The sequence below is a fragment of the Pleurodeles waltl genome, chromosome 2_1 (assembly GCF_031143425.1).
Source record: "Pleurodeles waltl isolate 20211129_DDA chromosome 2_1, aPleWal1.hap1.20221129, whole genome shotgun sequence".
NCBI lineage: Eukaryota > Metazoa > Chordata > Amphibia > Caudata > Salamandridae > Pleurodeles > Pleurodeles waltl.
Window position 1 is genome coordinate 805,816,440 of NC_090438.1, and position 20,567 is coordinate 805,837,006.

Genomic DNA, 20,567 nt, shown 5'->3' on the forward strand with positions numbered 1-20,567 from the left:
TGTAGCCAGAGGAGTGATCAAGAGCTCTGACAAGTGTTGAGATAAGGGGAATCAGAAGGCTAATTAGGGGTAAGAGTGATGGCCCAAAGAGTGGTCTGTGGGTTGGACAGAGGACTAAGATGTCTGAAAACAGCCTCTTTGGAACTGAAATGCCAACAAATGAACTGTGGGACTGAAACTGTGATGTGTTCAAGGAGGTTATTGGTCATCTCTGGAGGCATTTTTTAAGTAGTCCAAATATCATCCCAGGTGCTAGCCATTTACACAGACCGCTAGCTTCTTCCAATGTGAAGGTATTTACTTTCTACTTGTGCCCGTTGTGGAAGAGCACACCCCTGAATAGCGACTGGGGGAAGGGGCCGTTGGGGTGTGTGTTTTGACCGCTGCTCTGTAGCACAAAGCAATCTACATTTTGCTGTGAGTAGACGCAGAAGTATAAAGCAGGTTGCAGCTCTATTCATTTTAGGATGCCTATATAGGTTCAGAGCACAGGCTAAACAAGTGTCAAAGGCAGGGAGTGCTGCATAGGGGGGGAGGGGACTGTGCACACCAGCTCAGAATGTAGAGAGCAGTGGACAATTTCATAATGTGATGAAAGTCAGTGTGTAGGGTCGATCAATTTGGACAGTAAGCTGCAGCATTCAGTAATATCCTGTTTATCCTCCCTAGGGAGAGGTAGACCCCCTGTAGAATAAAGAATGTGATTACTTTCAATGTGACATTTTGGAAGTCTTCTTGAGGTATTCAAGTTCCTCAGCCCACTTCTTGTAATGAAGGGGTCTCCCTAGTTCAGACTCCCAAACATCTCAAAGTGGATGGAGTGGGTCAGATATTTATGTAAGTAGGATAGAGCCATCAGAGGCATTATATTCTGGCACCAAGGGTCTAAAGTGTTTGTGTCAGTGTGTGCATGGAGGGCTGTATGTCCATAATCTCCCAAGTGGTTCTTACTCATCCATAAATTCCATAATCTTTGAAGATGGTTTGTGATCCCATAAGTGAAAAATTGTTTCATGTGTACTGTGTATTGCTCCTAGAGGGATTGGAAGGATAGCAGTTGGTTATTTTAAACAAAGGTGTCCCAGGGTTTTGATGCTCCCTTTCGTCCACGAAAATAGGCTTCCACAATCAAGAAAGCCCCAGGTCTAGGAAGGCCAAGTAGCAAAATGCAGGGTTCCTAGGGGAGGGGTGTTTTCCAGTTCTATGGTAACATTCTAGGCAGTGATGCGCCAACAGTACTGATTGAGAGCAGTTGGAACCAGGTCTAAATTCAGGCAGCGCCAAATGATTTATTTCAACAATCTTCAATGGCCAGTCGTTCGGTCCTCTTTCTTCGAGGGCAAGCCCCAAAAGCCAACAGCTTGCCCTTGCGTCTGGGCAGATTTGTGTGTTCATTTTTAAGCACAAACATAAATAAATTGTGCTATTACTGAATTCGGACCGGAAAACCAACTCAGTAATGTCACACATAAATATATTGCTGAATCCCAACCCTTGTATCATGCCCATAGTACGGCAGGGGAAGTGAGGACATTTTTAGAAAAGAATCAGTGACATTAAATTCCATGGAGAGTAGTACTATCACCTCAAATTGTAGCTGGAAATAGTTGATGGCCCTTTAATATATCTGCCCTGTTGGTCAATTGTTTTGCATTAGACACTTCCCACAAAGCTAACCATCTCTTCAGCATTTTCACCTTTGCATGAAACACTGTTGATTAATTGAAGAATAAGCTGGAAAATAGAAATCTGCCTGTAAGCTGTACAGTGGTGACATCATTTTGTTTTTATGTCTCCTTTTAGCTTATACAGACCATCAGTGCTATTGATAAGGATGAATCAATCAGAGGCATCCCTTTTTCTTTCTCTTTACCCCTGCAATCAACAAGCAGCTCCAACTTTACAGTTCACGACAATAAAGGTAAGCTTTCTCTCAGTTCTTTATAGAATGCCTTGAGGCTGTTTGTGTGCCCTATAAATGATCAAAATAAACAAACAAAATAAATATGTTGCACAACACTTTAATAGTTTTGTGTTCTAACCTGTTAAAACACCCTCAATGACATACCTGGGTTTTCCTAGCCCTGCAGTGCTGGGAGATACCCACACTCCCTTACTAGGGGTTTTTCAGTTCCCGACCCAGTAATTTACTTCTAGGCAGTGCAGGCCCTGTTTAGCATGCTGTGGTACCACTCCCCTCCATGGGTGCCCCACCGAATGGCAAAGCGAGTCATGATTACTGTGGATACACTTCAAACTAAATTGGCAGTGAGAGCAACTTAGGAAATGATCACAGTTGGGATAGCCAAAGCAGCGTGGTATGACCTAATGCTGCTACCTGGTTTTAGAACTTAGAACTCCTCTAACCTACCATTGTTGGCAAATCGCACCCTCTGTTAGACTTCGTAGAAAGAACTCCAGAAAGCCCTGGTAAAGGCTTAAATGAAACAGAAAAATCAGCTTTATTGTCCTAAATTGAACAATTGCTGTCCTAACCCAGTTTCTTGAGAGTAGGCAGACCACAGCACTTTATGCAGTCATGTATTACAGGCTAAAAGCAGGACATGAAATCAAGAAATCCAGAATCTACCAAGGGTCCAGCAGCATTTGCTTTGTTAATACAAATCACCAGAATAGCTTTTAAGAGTTTTGCTGCTCTGCTGTCCAGATCTCAATAGGATCGGACCTAGCAGAGACTCTCACTGATAACTGCAGTGAATATTTCTGCAGACAGACTACTCTTATTTTTGCAGTGTGAATCTTTTCTGAATTCACATGCTGTGCATTATTCAGCCATCTAGTGGTTGGGTCCGGAATTCCTACTTTTTCTTTTAAAAACAAAAATCATTTGTCCTTCTTCTTTTTCTACTCTTGTTTTTGGTTGGCATCAACGGATCCTCCGTTTGGTGTCTCTTTGTGACATCATTGCATTTCCTCCAAATGTTCCCACCTTGGATCGCCATCTTCAAATTCCTTTTTTCTGCCGTTGGGTCTGGATGGTTCTGCTGTGACGTCTCCAACTTGTAGGGAGAAGTTTAAAGATTCCCTGGGATAGTCATAAGAAAGTTTATGAAGACTTGGAAACATCATCCACTGATAAAGGTCAGCAAAAACAAATAAGAATGAGCGGGTGAAAATATCCAAACTTCTATGAAGGACCAAGAATGCCCAATGAGGAGCTCCCCAGTTGTCGTGAGGGAGAAAACTTGTTTCCAATTCTGCAGAAATTGCCATCACAAATACGCACAGAAAGACAAACTTCTAGTGTGTAACCTCTATCTTCCAATCAAACACCAAAGTGAAGAGTGCAAATCCTGTACAGTTTTTTCGCCGAAGACACTCAGGGTGAGAGTGAAACAAAGAATGGCTCACAACTGAATGCACGGTCAAAAAGCCACTCCATCCCTGAAGGATTTGGGCCTTTCCAGTGACAAAGAGGAAAATGTCACCAAAGGAGCAGAGGGAGAAACCTCGGAAGGGGACAACGAGTTCACAGAAATCAAGGAAGGGCTGCCGAAGAGCAGAAAAGAGGTGAGAGAGTTGACCATCTCCGGTATAGACCCCGAGTTGAGAAAATCAGACTTGCGGGCTCTGAAGAGAGCCTTGGCATCAAAACGCTCACCGACCACAGGCATATCCCTTGAAAATGAGTGACACCAAGCCCTTAAGAGAGCCTCCAGTGTAGAATAAACTCCCAAAAAACACACGTTGACGAAAGAAGGAAAGACAAAGGATGTATCAGGGTCCATGAGCCATGATCCTCAAAGGGTTAGTCGAAGCCCAGATAAAGATTACTCACCAAAGGAGGCTCCTTCGTCAAAGAAGAAACAGGATATTTTAAATACTGAAGACAATTCCTCGAAATTGAGAATAAAAGGAAGAGGTTCGAGGCAGAAATGGCTGTGATAATTCAGAAAAAGAAGGAGTTCGACGACACCTGAAGTAGTTTCTGAATTCCACTGAAAATTTCGAGGACTAAGGAGGTGGAGGAGATGGGGGTCGAGGACATTCACCACCACCTTACACCAGAGCCTCTGGAAAGGGAAGAGGAAATCTTCTATACAGTGGAGGAAGAACAAACATTAGATCAACCTTCAGAGGAAGATGAATACATCAAAATGGAGTGGAAAGCGTTAGGAGGAGACTCACCAGAGGAAGAAGTGGGATCTTATCCATCCAAGCCCTCTCACCCAATGACATTGGTATTTACAATATGGTAATCAAAAATGCTGCAGACAGATTTAATGTGCAACTGAAAGAGGACAAGCCTCAGGCATGCTTTCTTTTGGAGACACTTTTGCCTAGTCAGGCAAAAATCAGTACCTACCACTGTTGCCAGGTATTCTGGATCAGTGCAGGTAAGAGTTGAAAGAACTGGCCTCCTGCACAGCAGTCACACCAAGAGCTGAGAAAAAATACAAATTTTAATCTAAAGACCCAGCCTACATTAAAGGTACTGTTCCAATTGATTACCTTAATACGGGAACAGCTAGGAAAAGGGTGAATATGCCATCAACTTCTGGTTTTTCCCCAGACAAAGAAAGTAAAAGGATGGAACTAAGGGCCACAGGACGGAGGAGATTGCGGCTAACCAGTGGAGCATTGCAAACTCCCAGTGCCCTACTTAACAGACACTCACACCACCATTGGGTGAGATAAACAATCTAATGAAACATCTCCCAAGAGCAATACAAAAAGAGGGCCACTCATCTGGTGGGAAGCAGGAAGAATATAGCCAACACCTGTTTAAAGTTGGCGTTGGATGTGGCTGACACTTCTAATCATCAAATAATGATGTGGTTACCGTAAGGCACCATTCATGGCTACCAATTTCAGGATTAAGCCAGATGTCCAGGCGGATATAATGAATAGCCCTTTTAATAGCCAGCAATTATTTCACAATATGGTTGACAAAAACCTCAACCATCTCAAAAAAGACAATGAGACTGCACAGTCCATGGGGGCTTTACAATTTAGAAGAGGAATGCGAAGGGGATCCTTCACATCGAGAAGCAAGCTCAAGAGCCACATTTCAATCAGGGAGTTGTCACCAGGGATTCCACAGCAGTGCTCAGACATCCTCACCTCAACAAAGCTGACAATACCAACAACAGCAAGGAAGGGGATCCTTTCAAGGTAGACCCGGAGGAAGAGGATAATCTACAAGAGGAAGTGCAACCCCATTTAAGAAATGACTCCATTACGGAAACAATAACATCCACAAATCTATCAGAGGTAAAAGACATCAAACACTCATATGATATTCACAAATCACTGGTGGGTTGAAGATTAAAACATTTCTCCAGGAGCGGAAGAAAATAACTTCAGACAAGTGAGTATTAAATTTAATACAACACGGATATTGCATAGAACTAGACAGGTTCACTCCATCAATAGGTCCAAACAAGAGGAATCATTCAAAGGAGGAAACAGATCAACTCCTCAAGGAAGTCACAGAACTGTTAGATAAACAAGCTATAGAACAAGTCCCAAATCAGGAAATCAACAAGGGAAATTACTCAACTTATTTCTTAATTCAAGTGGTAGACGGATCTCTACGTCCAATTTTAGACTTAAGGTTCATCAACAAATTCATAAGATGACAACCTTACAGGAAGTAATCCCTCAGTTGCGGAGAGGAGATTTTATGGCAACAATAGACTTAAAAGACGCATATTTACACATTCCAATGAATGTAAAATACAAAAAATATTTAATGCTTGTGATAAACAAAAAACATTATCAATTCAAGGTTCTAGCATTCAGAATAAAGTCAGTCTCAAGAATTTTTACAAAATACCTGGCAGCAGCAGCAGCTCACCTCACAAGAATGGGTATTCATGTATATCCATATCTCGACAACTGGCTAGTGAGGGCACACTCCTACCAAAAATGCAAGCACAACATTGAAATTGTGATGAAAACATTGCACTTCTTGAGGTTTTCAATAAACCGAAAGAAGTCATCCCCAGAAATGGAGCAGGAAAACGTTTTCTTGACAGCAAGACTGAATACAATCCTGGGGGAAGGTATTTCCCAGCGAGAAGAGGAATCAGTCCCTTTTGAAGAAGGTTCACCAGTACCAGAAGGGACAAGCTCTGACAGCGAGGACTGTGGGGAAACTGTTAGGAGAGATGGCATCATGCATTCCCTTGATTGCATATGTGAGACTGCACATGAGAGCAATAGAGGAGTGGCTCCAAAATCAATGGATGTAAATGACAGGGAGTTGGGAAGATCTAGTGGTTGTCACGCAGAAGGTGCAAGAGAAGACTGCGTGGTTCAACAGAGAAAATATTACACAGGGAAGACTTCTTCAGCAGCCAACTCCCTCAGTGACAATAACCACAGATGCATCACATATGGGATGGGGAGCTCATGTTGGCACACCGAAAATACAGGGAATCCGGAAGAATCAGGACATTGTACAACACATCGATCTCCTGGAATTAAAGACTGTTTTTTAAGCTTTGAAAGTGTTTCAGAAACACATTCAGGGAAAGGCTATATTAATTCAGACAGAGAACATAACAGCAATGTTTTACATCAACAAACAAGGGGAGACTCAATCCCCCTCACTTTCGAGATTAGCACAGCTTTTCTGGATATGGGTAATTCAGAAGAATATAGAAATACAGGCAATACATCTACCAGGAAAGAAAAATGGTGAGGCCGACCAACTAAGCAGACAGGCCTCACGGTTACAGGAACAGGAGCTCAATCAGAATGTGGTACAGAAGATTTTCAAGATGTGGGGCACACCAACAATAGGTCTGTTTGCAACTCCTGGCAAAGCAAAATGCCAAAGCCTTGAGGCGACCACATCCTCACACTCAAGGGAATGCCCTTCCAATAAACTGGTCAGGGGCATGTGCATACACTTTTCCCCCATGCTTCACAGTGTCATCAGCAAATGCAAAATGACCTTGATCTTAATTGCACTGTTATGGGCAAGACAAACATGGTACTCAGAAATAGCACAACTAGCTCAGGGAAATTTCAAAGATTACCAAATTGTTAAGATCTGCTGTCAGTGGAAAATGGGAAGGTGCTTCACCTAGAACCCGCATATTGCAAACTGACAGCATGGCTCCTGAAGACTTAGCATTTGGCCACATGAAATTACCAGAAAAGACGATGGCAGTATTGACGGAAGCGTGAAAACCAAAAACAAGGAAATGTTATGTGGAAAAATGGAAAAGATTTTCAATGTGGTGTGTAAAAAATAAGTTAAACGAAAGGATTACAACGAAGAAGACAGTGTTAAAATATCTGACACACATTTCACAAGGGGGTTTAACATACGCATCTTTAAAGGCCCATCTGGCAGCTATTGTGGCATACACAAGAAGGCGAATGGGAAGAAGGTTCTTTATAGCACCAGTAGTCAAGAGATTCTTGGAAGGTGCAAAAAGAATAGCACCACCAAGAAGATTACCAGCATCCACATAGAACTTAATCTTGGTTCTTACGCAGCTTATGAAGAAACCTTTTGAACCAAAACACAAAGCCTCTTTACAGATGTTAACCCTAAAGAGTGCCTTTTTGGTAGCTATTACTTCGCCTCGCAGGTTTAGTGATCTTCAAGGACTCACAATTCAGCAACCCTATTTACAAACCCACAAGGACAGAATTGTTATGAGGACAGATCCACAATTCTTACCAAAGGTGGTTTCACAGTTACATTTTAAACAATCTATTCAAATCCCAGTTGTTTCCCAAAATCCAAAGACGCAAGCGGAAAGAACATTACACACATTGGATGCAAGATGCTCTATAATGTACTACATTGAAAAGACAAAATTGTTTAGGAAAACCCAGTAATTGTTTGTATCTTTCTCAAAATGTTACTGAGGAAAACCAGTTTCAAAGAACACAATAGCAAGATGGATTGCACAATTGATTCAGTGGTGTCACACCAACGCAGGAGAAACGTTATCCATAGCACCCGGAGCACACTCAACTAGGGAAAAGGGTGCAACTATCGCTTCTATTTTAAATACTCCACTGCAGGAGATCTGCATGGCAGCAACCTGGTCATTGTTGCACACTTTTACTAAACATTACTGTATGGACATTCAGATGAATTAAGGAACCTCAAGTAGGACAAAAGGTGCTAAAACATTTATTTACAAGTCAATGCTCATCTTCAACCCAGTCTCCTCAGTAGTTAAAACCACTTTAAAATCAATGCACAGCATGTGAATCCAGAAAAGATTACCTGTAGGTGTAGTTTTGCATCTAGAAGAATTTTCTGGATTCACAAGCGACCCACCCACCTCCACCAAGAAGATGGGTGAAGGAAAAAAAAAGAATCTGAAGATGGCGGCCCAAGCTGGGAACATTAGGAGGAAGTGCAACAACATCACAAAGACACACCAAATGGAGGTTAACGCCCACCAACAACCAACAATAGAAAAAGAAGGACAAAGAATTTGTGTTTTTAAAAAACAATAGTAGAAATTCCAGACTCAGTCACTAGATGGCAGAACAATGCACAGCATGTGAATCCAGAAAGTTCTTCAAGCTGTAAAACTACACCTACAGGTAAGAAACGTTATGCTCATTGTGTAGCAGGCATAAGCTATGCATTTCAAATTCTTGCATCGACTTTATAACATATCTGTATTTTTGCACAAACTAGACCCGAATTGTAGCCAGGAGTGCCGTATATGCAAATATCAAGAAGTGGATTTTGTACCCTAACCTGGTTCTGCATACACAGATAGGTATATTGCAGGGATGTTTTCACTATGCTAACTGAAATATGGGGACGGCAATCCCGACAACACCATTGGTGGCACTTCTTGGCTATGCATCAGATATCCGTAAGATGGCTAGTAAGAATGCTGCCTGTCGTTAACACCTAGCTAAACGAAGAACTGTTGTAACCTGGATGCATAAGCCAACCCCAGAGTAGACGGATTAGATCAAAGACACAGCAATGTGTAATGCGCATGCTAAGACCTATGCCATGGTCCTACCCCCTATGGGCCATTTTACAGATCTCCAGTTCCTGTCAGGGCTTGCTTCTCCAGTGTATAAGGAAGTGAAAGAGAAGGACATAAACAGGATGTAACGCAACAATGTATCTAAAAGCAGAGACCATTGAGTGGTGGTTGTCTGGCTTTGTTAGAGGATGTACCTGTGACTTACATGTCTGTCTCTCTCTTCTTTCTTTTATAGTATGACTGGGCACCACATGGCGTAAAACCCTTTATGAAACTCTACTGCTTGCATGTGTATGGCCTAGTCTATATGTTTTTACATAATTGATGATGGCTATACTATTGTGGTATTATGAAACAAATTGAAATTAAAAAAAAAACCTTTGATTTTCCTTGTAGACGGCACTGCAGGAATACTCACCAGAAGGAATGGATACAACCGCCATGAAATTAGCACCTACCACCTTCCTATTGTGATATCGGACAATGGCCACCCTGTCCAGAGTAGCACAGGCACACTGACCATTCGTGTGTGCGGCTGTGACAGCTGGGGGACTAAACAGTCCTGCAATGCGGAAGCGCTGGTCCACCCAACCGGGCTTAGCACTGGCGCACTCATTGCCATCCTCCTCTGCATCATCATACTGCTAGGTAAACGTAGAGTTGATTTTGACTCGTTCGCACCATTTTTATTTTGTTATTCTGGAATGTGATTGGTGGAAGTTAAACATGAAATAAGTGTAGTTTTGGCTCATTCTTCTTGGCACTTGTATTCTAAATTGTACTGATGGTGCCCTGTTTGGGTGCTGCGTAGGTTGGAGTACAGATGCAGTGGTATGGGCCAGCCTCTCTCAAATGACAACTCACCCTTCTCTCTATTGCCAAGTGAAAAGAGATGTGTTTTTTCTCAAGAAAGGATGGTAAAATGGCAGCCTCAAACTAGAGGACAGAAAGAGTGAAATTTTGAGATACTCAATCGTATTAATGTACATGTGCATATCTTTGTGGTATGTTTGTAGCACTCTAAGGGTATTTTTTCTATAATTGTTGAGTTTAGGGAGGGGCCGTAACTCATAAGAGGAGAAATCCTTAAGTGGGTTATGGTAATCATCCACTCCCTCAACAATGGTAATAAATAGCATGTTACATGCACAAAACTACATGTATGGTTTATGCCATGTAGACTGTTATAAACAAAGGTGTTTAACCATAACCCGAGCACTAGAGGGGTTAAATCAGTCCACTAAGGTAGAATCACAATAACCAAGCCTTGTGAGTTATTTTCTTTCATATTAGAATGGAATCCACAGGCCGTGCTCAGCATGGACTTGACTGACCTTCGGGGGTCATCAATGATGTCATTTAACATGTCACCAGTGATGTAAATAGTGCACGATGGGGGCACAGTTATAGTTATGTCAGTAAACTACAAGTGAATTTCAGTGTTTCTTATTTTTTAAATATTAGTTCTTATCTTATTTCAATACCTAACTATACCGTCACTTTAACCTTTTGTTGTTGTTTTTTTAGTGAATATACTAGATATAGAGTTACCTTTGTAGGAGATGCACGTTTTTTTTCAAAAACCGGGAAAAGGTGAAGTGTTTAAGTGACTCCCACAAGTTTATTAGTCCCAGAGATAGTTGCACAAATAACGGAATTCCAGAACCGAGAACTTACAAATGTTCTAGCAATTATCCATTGCTCCACTAGAGCCTCAGATAAACTTAAGATTGCCTTACAAAATACATTTGGACTATTGAAACTTTTGAAATAGTCTCTGGTGGATATTTATAACAGGCACTTGTGGTTTCCTGGTTATTCATTTTTTGGAATTGAAATATTTCACCACAAAAAGTAGCAAATTAAAGTATCAGATATTAAGGGGCAGATTTTTGGAAAGTGGCGCTGCACAGAGTGCAATGCCACTTTCACTGCGCCCCTTAGCACCCCCCTACCGCCACTATGTGTGCGCTGTATTTAAAATACAGCGTACCATGGCGCAGGGTAGGGGGCAATTGCATCATTTCTCATGACGCTATTGATGTGCTCTGCGGGATAATGCCAAAATATTGGCACTACTCCTGTAGAGTACATAGGACCCCATTCTGAAGAATGGAAGCCCCCTTTTAATGCCTAATGAGTGGGCGTTAAAAGTGCCGTATAAAATGGCACAGGGAAATCTCATAGATTTCCTTACGCCATTTTTCTGGCTCCCCTAATGGGGGAACGCCCCCTTTGCATATATTATGCCTGGCGCAGGCATAATGTAGCGCAAAGGATTATGGAGTGGTGCAATGCATGCATTGCGCCACTCTGAATACGGCGCAGGAATTTCGGCTTCGTTGGACCACATTAACGTAAATAATAATGATGTTAATATGGTGCAAGGTGGCTCTAGGGCATTATAAACATGCCCCTAAGACTGGCTAACTATCCCCTTTGCTCCTGAGACTTTCTTCCAGTTGTTTATTTCCATCAGTGGGCTGAGACGAAGCAGTAGAGCACAAAAGGACACAGTAATAGCGAGGAATATTTGAAAACTCTTTAAAATGTCCATTTACATATATAGGCGGTCACCGCCATTTGGCCGTTCCGCGGTCAAAAGACCGCGGAGGCCATTCTGGCTTTCCCGCAGGGCCGGCGGGCGCCCGCCAAAGGAGCGCCCGCCGGCCCAGCGGGAAAGGCCCTGCAACATAGAAGCCGGCTCCGAATGGAGTCGGCGGTGTTGCAGGGGTGCGACGGGTGCAGTTGCACCCGTCGCGATTTTCACTGTCTGCTATGCAGACAGTGAAAATCATGCTGGGGCCCTGTTAGGGGGCCCCTGCGCTGCCCATGCCAGTGGCATGGGCAGTGCAGGGACCCCCAGGGGCCCCACGACACCCGTTCCCGCCATCCTGTTCCTGGCGGTAAAAACCGCCAGAAACAGGGTGGCGGGAAGGGGGTCGGAATCTCCATGGCGGCGCTGCTTGCAGCGCCGCCATGGAGATTCAGCCCAGACAGGGGAAATCCGGCGGGAAACCGCCGGATCCCCTTTTCTGACCGCGGCTTTACCGCCGCGGTCAGAATGGACAGGGAAGCACCGCCAGCCTGTTGGCGGTGCTTCCGTGGTCCTCCACCCTGGCGGTCGATGACCGCCAGGTTTGGAATGACCCCCATAAGCCTTAGAATGTATTTCCTTTGTCCATTCAAATTTAGATACCACAATTATTAAAGCGGAAATTCTCATGAAGACAATTCATTCATGTTACAAAGAAGCTGACAACAGCTACGATAGTCAAAGTAATATGTGTTTGCTAGAAATATGTAAAGGAGCAACACGGAGTTCAGTTCAGTCTTAAATGACAGAGACAAACAAAGATCTGAAGGTGGTGCCAATGTGTGGGGGGTTTGAATTCCCATTCAATTACTAATTATAGTCAGTATCTGACTGTATCCGGGCCCAGCATTAGATGACAGGAGCTTGCAAAGCATGTGAACCTGTCCCAAATAGCCCGTTGAAAATCCTAAACTTAAAGTAACGGTTCTTAGGTATATTTCACTTTTCCCTTACTGTTCCTATAATGAAAATGTTTTTAATAACTAGGTTACACGCTTCAGCTCAGTAGACAGTGACATGTAAGTTGACTATTAGATTCTGATCATAGCATCAGGTGGTTCTATATAAATCTATGGATATTGGGGTTCTTGCCGATGCCTTAGTGACATTTCCCTTCCGTAGCTGAAGAATAGAGTTGTATTCCAGACTCTTTAGTGTGGTCGGTGAGTATGTGCAATCTTTGAAAGAGCTTGCTGATGGGATTAAGCCTTTTTTTTATTACTCCTAATCTTGTTAGGAAGTAGAACTGCGGCAAAGGAAATATAGTGATTTGCTCCGGATCACTTGATTTGGTCAAGTGGAAAAGTCAATATTAGAAGTTCAGCCATCTGTGTCTGCACTGAGAGAATGAAACAACCTCTTCTTCAAGGTTCTCTCATCTGGAGGCATTCTCGTCCTCCATAAATGTAGTTGAGCACTGGATTTTCAGACAATCTGTTGTTGTGATAAGTCAGAAGTGACAGTTTCCATGGATCCTGCTAATAAAAAAATGTTGCTGTTTACCATAAAAATCCTTTTTTTCATGTTCTCTGTTTGTGAAATACGAATTTCATTCACTCCGTAATGATGAATTGTCATCAAAATGCATTTCTAATTATCACGAAGTGTCCTCTCTTTACTAGTTGACTGGACTTTGCAGTGGAGATCGGATGCCAGAATTAAATTTGCTGGTGTGGAACTCTGTTGCAAAGTCCAGCTATTTCAAGCTTTTCCCCATAAATAGGGAGTGAGTACTCACACCCAGGTTTACCAGGTGTTTTACTTTGCAGTTTTTCATCCGTTCAGTGAAAATGGCATCCATTTTCTTTCTTTCCTCTTTGAGCAGGCGCAAAGGGTCAGGTGAGCGGGTGAGGCAAATGCACAGTAGTTCAAGGCACGCTCGTGGTTTTCAGAGTGGAGCATGGTATGCTCCCCCAGACTGCTGCAGAGGGCAGCGGCGTAACATGGAGGGCCCACCTCCTCCCCACCTGGACCCAGTCAGAGGCCTGCCACCTATGCACAGTGTATTGTGCTGAGGTGGCTCCCTAGAGCTCGGACCCCCTCCACCCCACACCGCAGGGAATGCAGGGGTCTGTTGGCAGGAGCTGAGCAATGCTGTTCCCCTCAACCCCTGCTCTGCAGCAATTGGCTCAGACACAGTGTTTGTTGGAAAGAAATGATCATGTCCAGCATTTTCAGACCTGATAATTCTGGTGCCTGACACACTTGTAATTTTGACTGGCGTTGCTTCACAGGGAGTTAACACTTCCGGTGAAATAACACAACTCATAATAAATGTTTTACTGGGCACATAAACATCTTTCATATGAATAAGGAGGTTTTTATGCACAGCACCAGATCTACTCACAGAATAGATACAAAGTGTTGGATTTCATTCTTCGACGTCCATGTTTATTTTTAATATAGGTATCTAAAGTGAGCATACTTAGAGCTACCCTTAAAAAAAAATATCTTTATTCATTTTCATATGAAACAGTTGAAAGTGCCGCCCGCTATTCTTGCCGAGGATCCCCTGGTGGCGATGCCGCACCTACCAGTGTGTGTTAGTCCGTTAACTCTACAGGTCTACTAAAGGAGATTTTCATCTGATTCATCTATTTTGAATACTTATCTGCTCACTTTAAGTGTTCGTTACAGTACAATATCAAGTGTCAGGCATATTTTACGGATTCTTGAAAGTGTCTAGTTTCTCTTCATTGCCTGCTCTCTTTAGCTCATTTGAAGTCGCTGCACAATTCAACAACTCCTTTTCTCACTTGTCCAAACTCTAAGCTCTCAAGCATTTCAAGCTCGTGATCCTAGGACACTCCAACATCAGCGTGATGAATTTAGTTTCCACCTTTTTTAACCAATACCTCCCATAATAGGCACGTCTCGGTGACTGAATAATCTTTACTTAAACAGGTTATAGATGCCATAAAGTATGTAAAGTATGGGAGTGTGTGCATGTATCAATATTAATCTATAGCATGACACAGCTTGGAGCCATTACCTAAATATTTTAGGGTCTATAAACAATAGACTAGTGGAAAATAGTGACTTTGAGCACATATTATTGGGCTTATTTTCCAAGGATTCACACAACGCGGCACAGCAAGTGGGGTTTCTGTGCCGCGTTGCGTGAACTGGAGAGAACAGAACAGCACCATGTCTCCAAAGATGCGGGTTAGTTCTGTTCTCTCCCTGCGCTGGTGCATTTGTGGCTGCCTATGGCTAACAAAGGCACCCTGGGGCCATAGTGCAAGGCTGTCTGTGTTAAGGTCCAGGTAGTTTTTGTGCAGGAAGGGCTACTTCCCTGCTCAAAACCTATCCTTTGAACATGTTTCCTCTTTGCATGCATGCGTGTTGCACATGCAGAAGAAAGGAAAAATAATAATATTCATCTTTGTTAGGCCAAGCGCACCACTTTGGAAAAAACTCATGTCTACAAGTCTTTGAAGGTATGGGTTTGTGTCAAAATTCATGGGTTGATGTCCAGGAACACCCATGCACCACACATGGAACATCTACTTGACGCACGTCGGAGCATGACGTTGCATTGCATGACTTTTTTTTTTTTTTTAAACAAACAACAATAATAACCATTGCGGTACCTTCAAAATACCACAAAACATTTTGGGTCAGAGGTGCATCAAAACGAAAAAATAACCTGATGCAAAAATCTTTGAAAATATTGCCCTACATTTGCAACTAATGGTAATTTATCTATACATATATTTCACTGAGCAAAAATGCCCCACAAGTAATATGCTTGCCTTTCTGTTGTTTTGCAGTGACAGTAGTGCTGTTTGCAACACTGCGACGTCAGCGGAAGAAAGAGCCCCTGATCGTTTCCAAAGAGGACATCAGGGACAACATTGTCAGCTACAATGATGAAGGTGGCGGAGAAGAGGACACCCAAGCCTTCGATATCGGCACCCTCCGGAACCCTGAAGCCATAGAGGACAATAAGTTACGCCGGGACATCGTTCCAGAGGCCCTTTTCCTGCCTCGCCGAACTGCAGCAGGCCAGGATAATGCTGACGTCAGGGACTTCATCAACCAAAGGCTGAAGGAGAACGACTTGGATCCCACAGCACCTCCCTATGACTCGTTAGCAACCTACGCCTATGAGGGGAGCGGCTCCGTGGCTGAGTCCCTCAGCTCCCTGGAGTCCGTGACCACGGACGGGGATCAGGACTACGATTACCTCAGTGACTGGGGGCCGCGCTTTAAAAAATTGTCGGACATGTATGGCAGCGTGGACAGTGACAAAGACTCCTAATAGGTTGCCTTCATTTTCCACCCAAGCAATTTTAATTTCCAAAAAGACACTCTATGAAATGTGGAGCAGCAAATTCGTTATATTTATCCGTAGTCCCCTCCAGGACCGGGGCTCACTAGTCAACAGAGTCAAATCGTCTCAAGGTTGCAGTCTTGTGTGACTTTCATGTCGGGAGACTTTTGTAATATACTGTAAGAGCTTCCAAAAGGCAATTTTGTTTTCGTCATTGTGTTATTTTAGTGCCATCTCAGCAAAACCAGTGCCCTACTCCCCATTCTAAATGAAAGGCAGAGGGCACTGAGTGTTCTGCTTGCACCGAAAGGATGGGTGCATGTTATGCTTTCATATCACATCACCTTCTTGTGTTCCGGTTTTTCTGCTCCAATGACTGTTCCGACTCCTGGAGGCCTACACGTTGTTCTAATGTAATGAAGAATTATGCTTTCACCTCAGTATTATGATGAAAGTCACTGGCTTTCCAGGCAAATAAGCTGACAAAGCAGGAGGAAAACCTTGTGTCAGTTTATGATTTCTTGAAGGACTTCTAAAGACGTCTTAATGGCCATTAAATGGTGTGGAAAAACACGTGCTCCAGCTACTTCTGCCAACGTCAGTCCATCTGAGCCACCAAGGATTCGATTTGGCTGCTGTTTGTTAATGCTCTTATGCGGGGTGCAGCGCATGCCTCTCCTCCGGCACAGGGGCCGCCATTAAGCCCAAGGGCAATGAATATCAGTGAGATATGGGAGATTTGGGGTTGGCCCCCCTCATTTTGCGTTGCACCTCTGCACTTCCTGTGTGGTGGAAATGAATACGTAAAGCGGGGGCTCAGTCATGCCAGTGCTCGAGCTCTGCTGTACCCGGGGGAAGTAAGCAGTACTTTGTATGTACGCAGACATGGAAGCAAAAGTGACACCCATACCAGTGTACAGCCCTCCTACCCAATGCATGCCACGCAGTATTGTGTAAGCCTGAAAAAAAACTTCCCCTGTGGCTGAAGGTCTGAGCGCTACCACCTTAGGAGAAGCTTAATAAACTCCAGGGATAAAAAGGACACGAGGATAAAAGCAAATTTGGCTTATAATCTACAACAGACACATATCCTCTGGGCCCCAACAACACATGTGGCCACCTTTAGCCAAACAGGTTATTTCCCTTTTATGACGCTTCTCAAAGCCATTTCTCGAGTGTCAGAAGTTGTTGGATTTTTTTATATGTGTCAATTCATAAGTGTTATTTTTTACCTTTTATTTTTTTAAATGGAAATGCATTTTCTTTATGTGAAAACAAAAAAAACATTTTCCCTAGACTTTCTCGCAGCAGCATAAACCGGAGTCCAGTTTATTGTTATTCTTCATTGGACGGGTCTGACTTTGATGGCAACACCAGCTTTTTCAGAGAGCCTTGGAAATATAGGAAACCATGAAATTTGGAGCTTGAAAAGACTGGGTGAAACCCAACATCTGAACTGAGCAGCTTTACCAGTTTGTACATTATTAGATTATGTGCACTAGTAAATGTCTTTTTAAGACGTGTGCCTTTAAAATGTAATCTTTGCTTTTTTTTTTAAGACGTGATCAGACATGTGACTTCCTCGGGGGTCTCATTTACAGAAAAACATTGACATGTCCTTGTATTGAGCTGGGTGGTGATGGGTGGGTGTGGATTTTTTGGAAAATTGAATTGAGCTCGTTTACGGAACATCGGCCTTAAGGTCTATTCGTGACGTCACACTTGTATACTCCCAAAGTCCTCCAGGTAAAATGAGGCTGTCTGTACCATGAATCCCACGTCCCGTGGAACCAAGTGTTATGGTTATTGCAATGTAATGAAGGCTGAGTGTATGCCATGACGTCAACGACAACACCTTCACATTTTGTAGCTTCCCTACAATCCTTGTCCGGGGTTATTTAGTTCTGTGGAGCATTTATCCCACCGTGGCTCACTGTTATACTCAAACTGATGTGAGTTATAACAAGCTGATCAGTATTATGAAAGATTTGCATTTTCTGGATGCACACAGAGAGCAATCAAACATTCACCCTGTCCACTTTCAACAGGACAGTACAGGATACAAAAATAAAAAATGATTTGTATAAAATGAGAATGGTCTACGCCCTGTTACTGCCTATTGTAATTTGGAGTCTTGACATGAGTGTAAAGTGGTGCTGGGAAGTCAATAATACCCAGCACATAAAAAGGAATGTCCCAATGTTCTAGAAAAATCACTGCAGATTCTGAGGTGTTTATGAATATCATCGCCTAGTGCTTAATTTGTGCACCTGTGTGCATGTAGTGGGCAACAGTGGTCAATTTTGGAGACAGGAACTTATTTTAGATCATCAGACTTCAACCCTAAGCGAGAGGGAGAAAGGCAGCAGGAGAGAAAGAAGAAGGAATTAAAAAATAGTGACAAGTGTGAGATATAGGCCCATATTTATACTCTGTTTGTGCCAAATTAGCGTAATTTTTTTACGCTAATTCAGCGCAAACCTAACTCCAGATTTATACTTTGGTGCTAGACATGTCTACCACCAGAGTTATGAAGTATGCGTCGGTCTTTGCTTGTGGAAAACTACCTTGCGTCAATGAGATGCAAGGTAGGCGTTCCCGGGCAAAAACTCATACTATGGCCCTAGTGCCATATTTATCCTCCCATGCTGAATTCAGGAGGAGGGCCTTAAATAAGGCCGTTAAGCCTGCTTAGCGCCATTATTTAATGCCTGGGTATGGGCAGGCGTTAGGGGACCTGTGGGCCTTTTTCCATAGAAACAGCCCACAGGTGCCCTTCCCTGCCCCCAGGGAACCCCCACCCACCCGCACCCACACCTGGGGGGCATGACTCCTGTCTTAACTGAGACAGGAGTCATGTCCACGGGGTTTTAACATCAAAAAAATGACGCTAGTATGGGCAGAGGCATTTTTTTTTATCTCTGCCCGTACTAGCGTCATCCTCTGACGCTAAACCTTCTTTTCTTCCACGCGTCCCCCACCCGGCTAGCGTCCTTTTCCATGACGCTAGCTGGGCCTTACCACCAGCTAACATCATACCATAAATATGATGCCGACCCGGAGTCTTGGTATGGCGCTAGCTGGCGTCAAAAAGTATAAATATGGGCCATAGTGTGTTGGAAGAAAGAAGCACAATGTGGAATCAAAACTACCTCCTTCTTCCCCATTTGCATTCAGAAACATCACAGTTCAACAGCTTTGATGGCAGCAGTGCTTAATTTGTAAATTAAAACATGCCAGCATCTAAAGCTCTCTTTTGAAACACACTGCTGCTGCATTTAAATGTGCGAGCACGGAATACTGAGGCAGTGTAATCCTAAAGTCATCTCAGGCCTCTTTAATCCATTTACAGCCACTCCCTGTCCCTTTAGATCACTCTTGCAGCTTTCTACATTCCCCCTTTCTGACACTTTTACATTTTTCTCTTCCTTGCCTTTCCCATATGTGTATTTTACTCGCAGTAATTGACTGATGCTGAAAACTAAGTGCCGGCCCTAAAAAAAAAAGTGCCAGTGCCCAGCACCAGAAACCACTGGCTCAAATTAAGCATTGGATGGCAGGCTCCTAAGAAAGACTTTGGGTTCTCACACATCAAGCAGTGTCTTCATGACTAAATAACAGAAGAGAATTATGCAAAGGTGATAGGTGCTATATCTAGTTCATAGCAAAACCAAGGAGCTACTTGGGGGTGCATTCAGCAGTGGGTATTAGACTGCTTCTAAAAGCATCCTCTGGATGCCAGAGGACTGGGCAAGTCAAAACGGACGCAGAAATCATTGCACCAACCCTAACAGTGGATCAGTAACCCATTTCTGTGGTGTCTGTGAATATGTCTGTGTGTTGCAGCTGATGGGCCATGCATCTTGGATCCTCTCCGCTATTTCAGTATGTCCAAATTGTTGCATTGTGTGCTTCCTTCAAACACTCTCTTACACCGCCCTCAAAACAAAGCTATTTGAAGAAATATTCTGGGACAGATTTATTCATCTTTCACTCAGCGCAACGGAGCAAGACACCTTGTTGCAGTGCATAAAAGGGACAGGGCAGGAATGTGACATATTTAACATTATATGGCACATTCCTGTCCTTTCTTAGCACTGGAGCACTCTTGGGTGCCTTGCGCTAACGCAGGCACCCTTGCTTCATGTTGCAAGGGGGCCTGCAATCTAGACCGGATTGTTTTTGTGCAGGAAGGAGTACCTTCCTGCACAAAAATAACCATGAGAGGTTTTTTTAGGAGGCAAAAATGAGGAGAAATAAAATATTTCTTCTTGTTAAGCCTCACCTGGGGAGGCGCAGCGTATAGACGCGTTCACAGGTTTACCACTAATAGTAAACCTATGAATGCACTAAAATCCATCAGAACACCCACGCTTCACCGATGGACACCTCCCTGCCACAGAGTAATGCTAGGCAGTGACTTGCGCTGCCTTGCGTTACTTTACATTTATCAAGCCATGCAGGGCTATGCAAGGTGGCCTTGCGTGGCTTGATAAAGCTCAACTAGGTTATGTTGCGCTTGTGTTGGTGATGCAAAACCTTGATAACCATGGGCCCCAGGGGCAGATTTATCAGCCTTTCCGCAGCGCAACACAGGAAGACACCTTGCTGCGCTGCATGAAAGGGCAGGAATGTGCAGTATTTTACCATCACATATGGCACATTTCTGTCCTTTCCTAGCGCTGAGAAACCTTTGGCTCTCTAGCGCCAGTGCAAGCACCCTTGCGTCATGTTGCAAGGGTCC

The 20,567-nt window shown here is 43.4% G+C and overlaps 1 protein-coding gene across 6 annotated transcripts in view; it reads left to right on the forward strand.

The window, feature by feature from the left end:
- Window positions 1-17,918, forward strand: part of LOC138268644 (cadherin-6-like) — a 220,401-nt gene extending 202,483 nt beyond the window's left edge. For all 6 annotated transcript variants that reach the window (XM_069218496.1, XM_069218506.1, XM_069218514.1 and 3 more), the window contains 3 exons: window positions 1,804-1,921; window positions 9,348-9,599; window positions 15,321-17,918. In XM_069218496.1, the coding sequence (XP_069074597.1) occupies window positions 1,804-1,921; window positions 9,348-9,599; window positions 15,321-15,811 (861 nt within the window). In that variant the 3' untranslated portion in view covers window positions 15,812-17,918. The remainder of the gene's footprint in view (window positions 1-1,803; window positions 1,922-9,347; window positions 9,600-15,320) is intronic.
- Window positions 17,919-20,567: the final 2,649 nt, after the last annotated feature.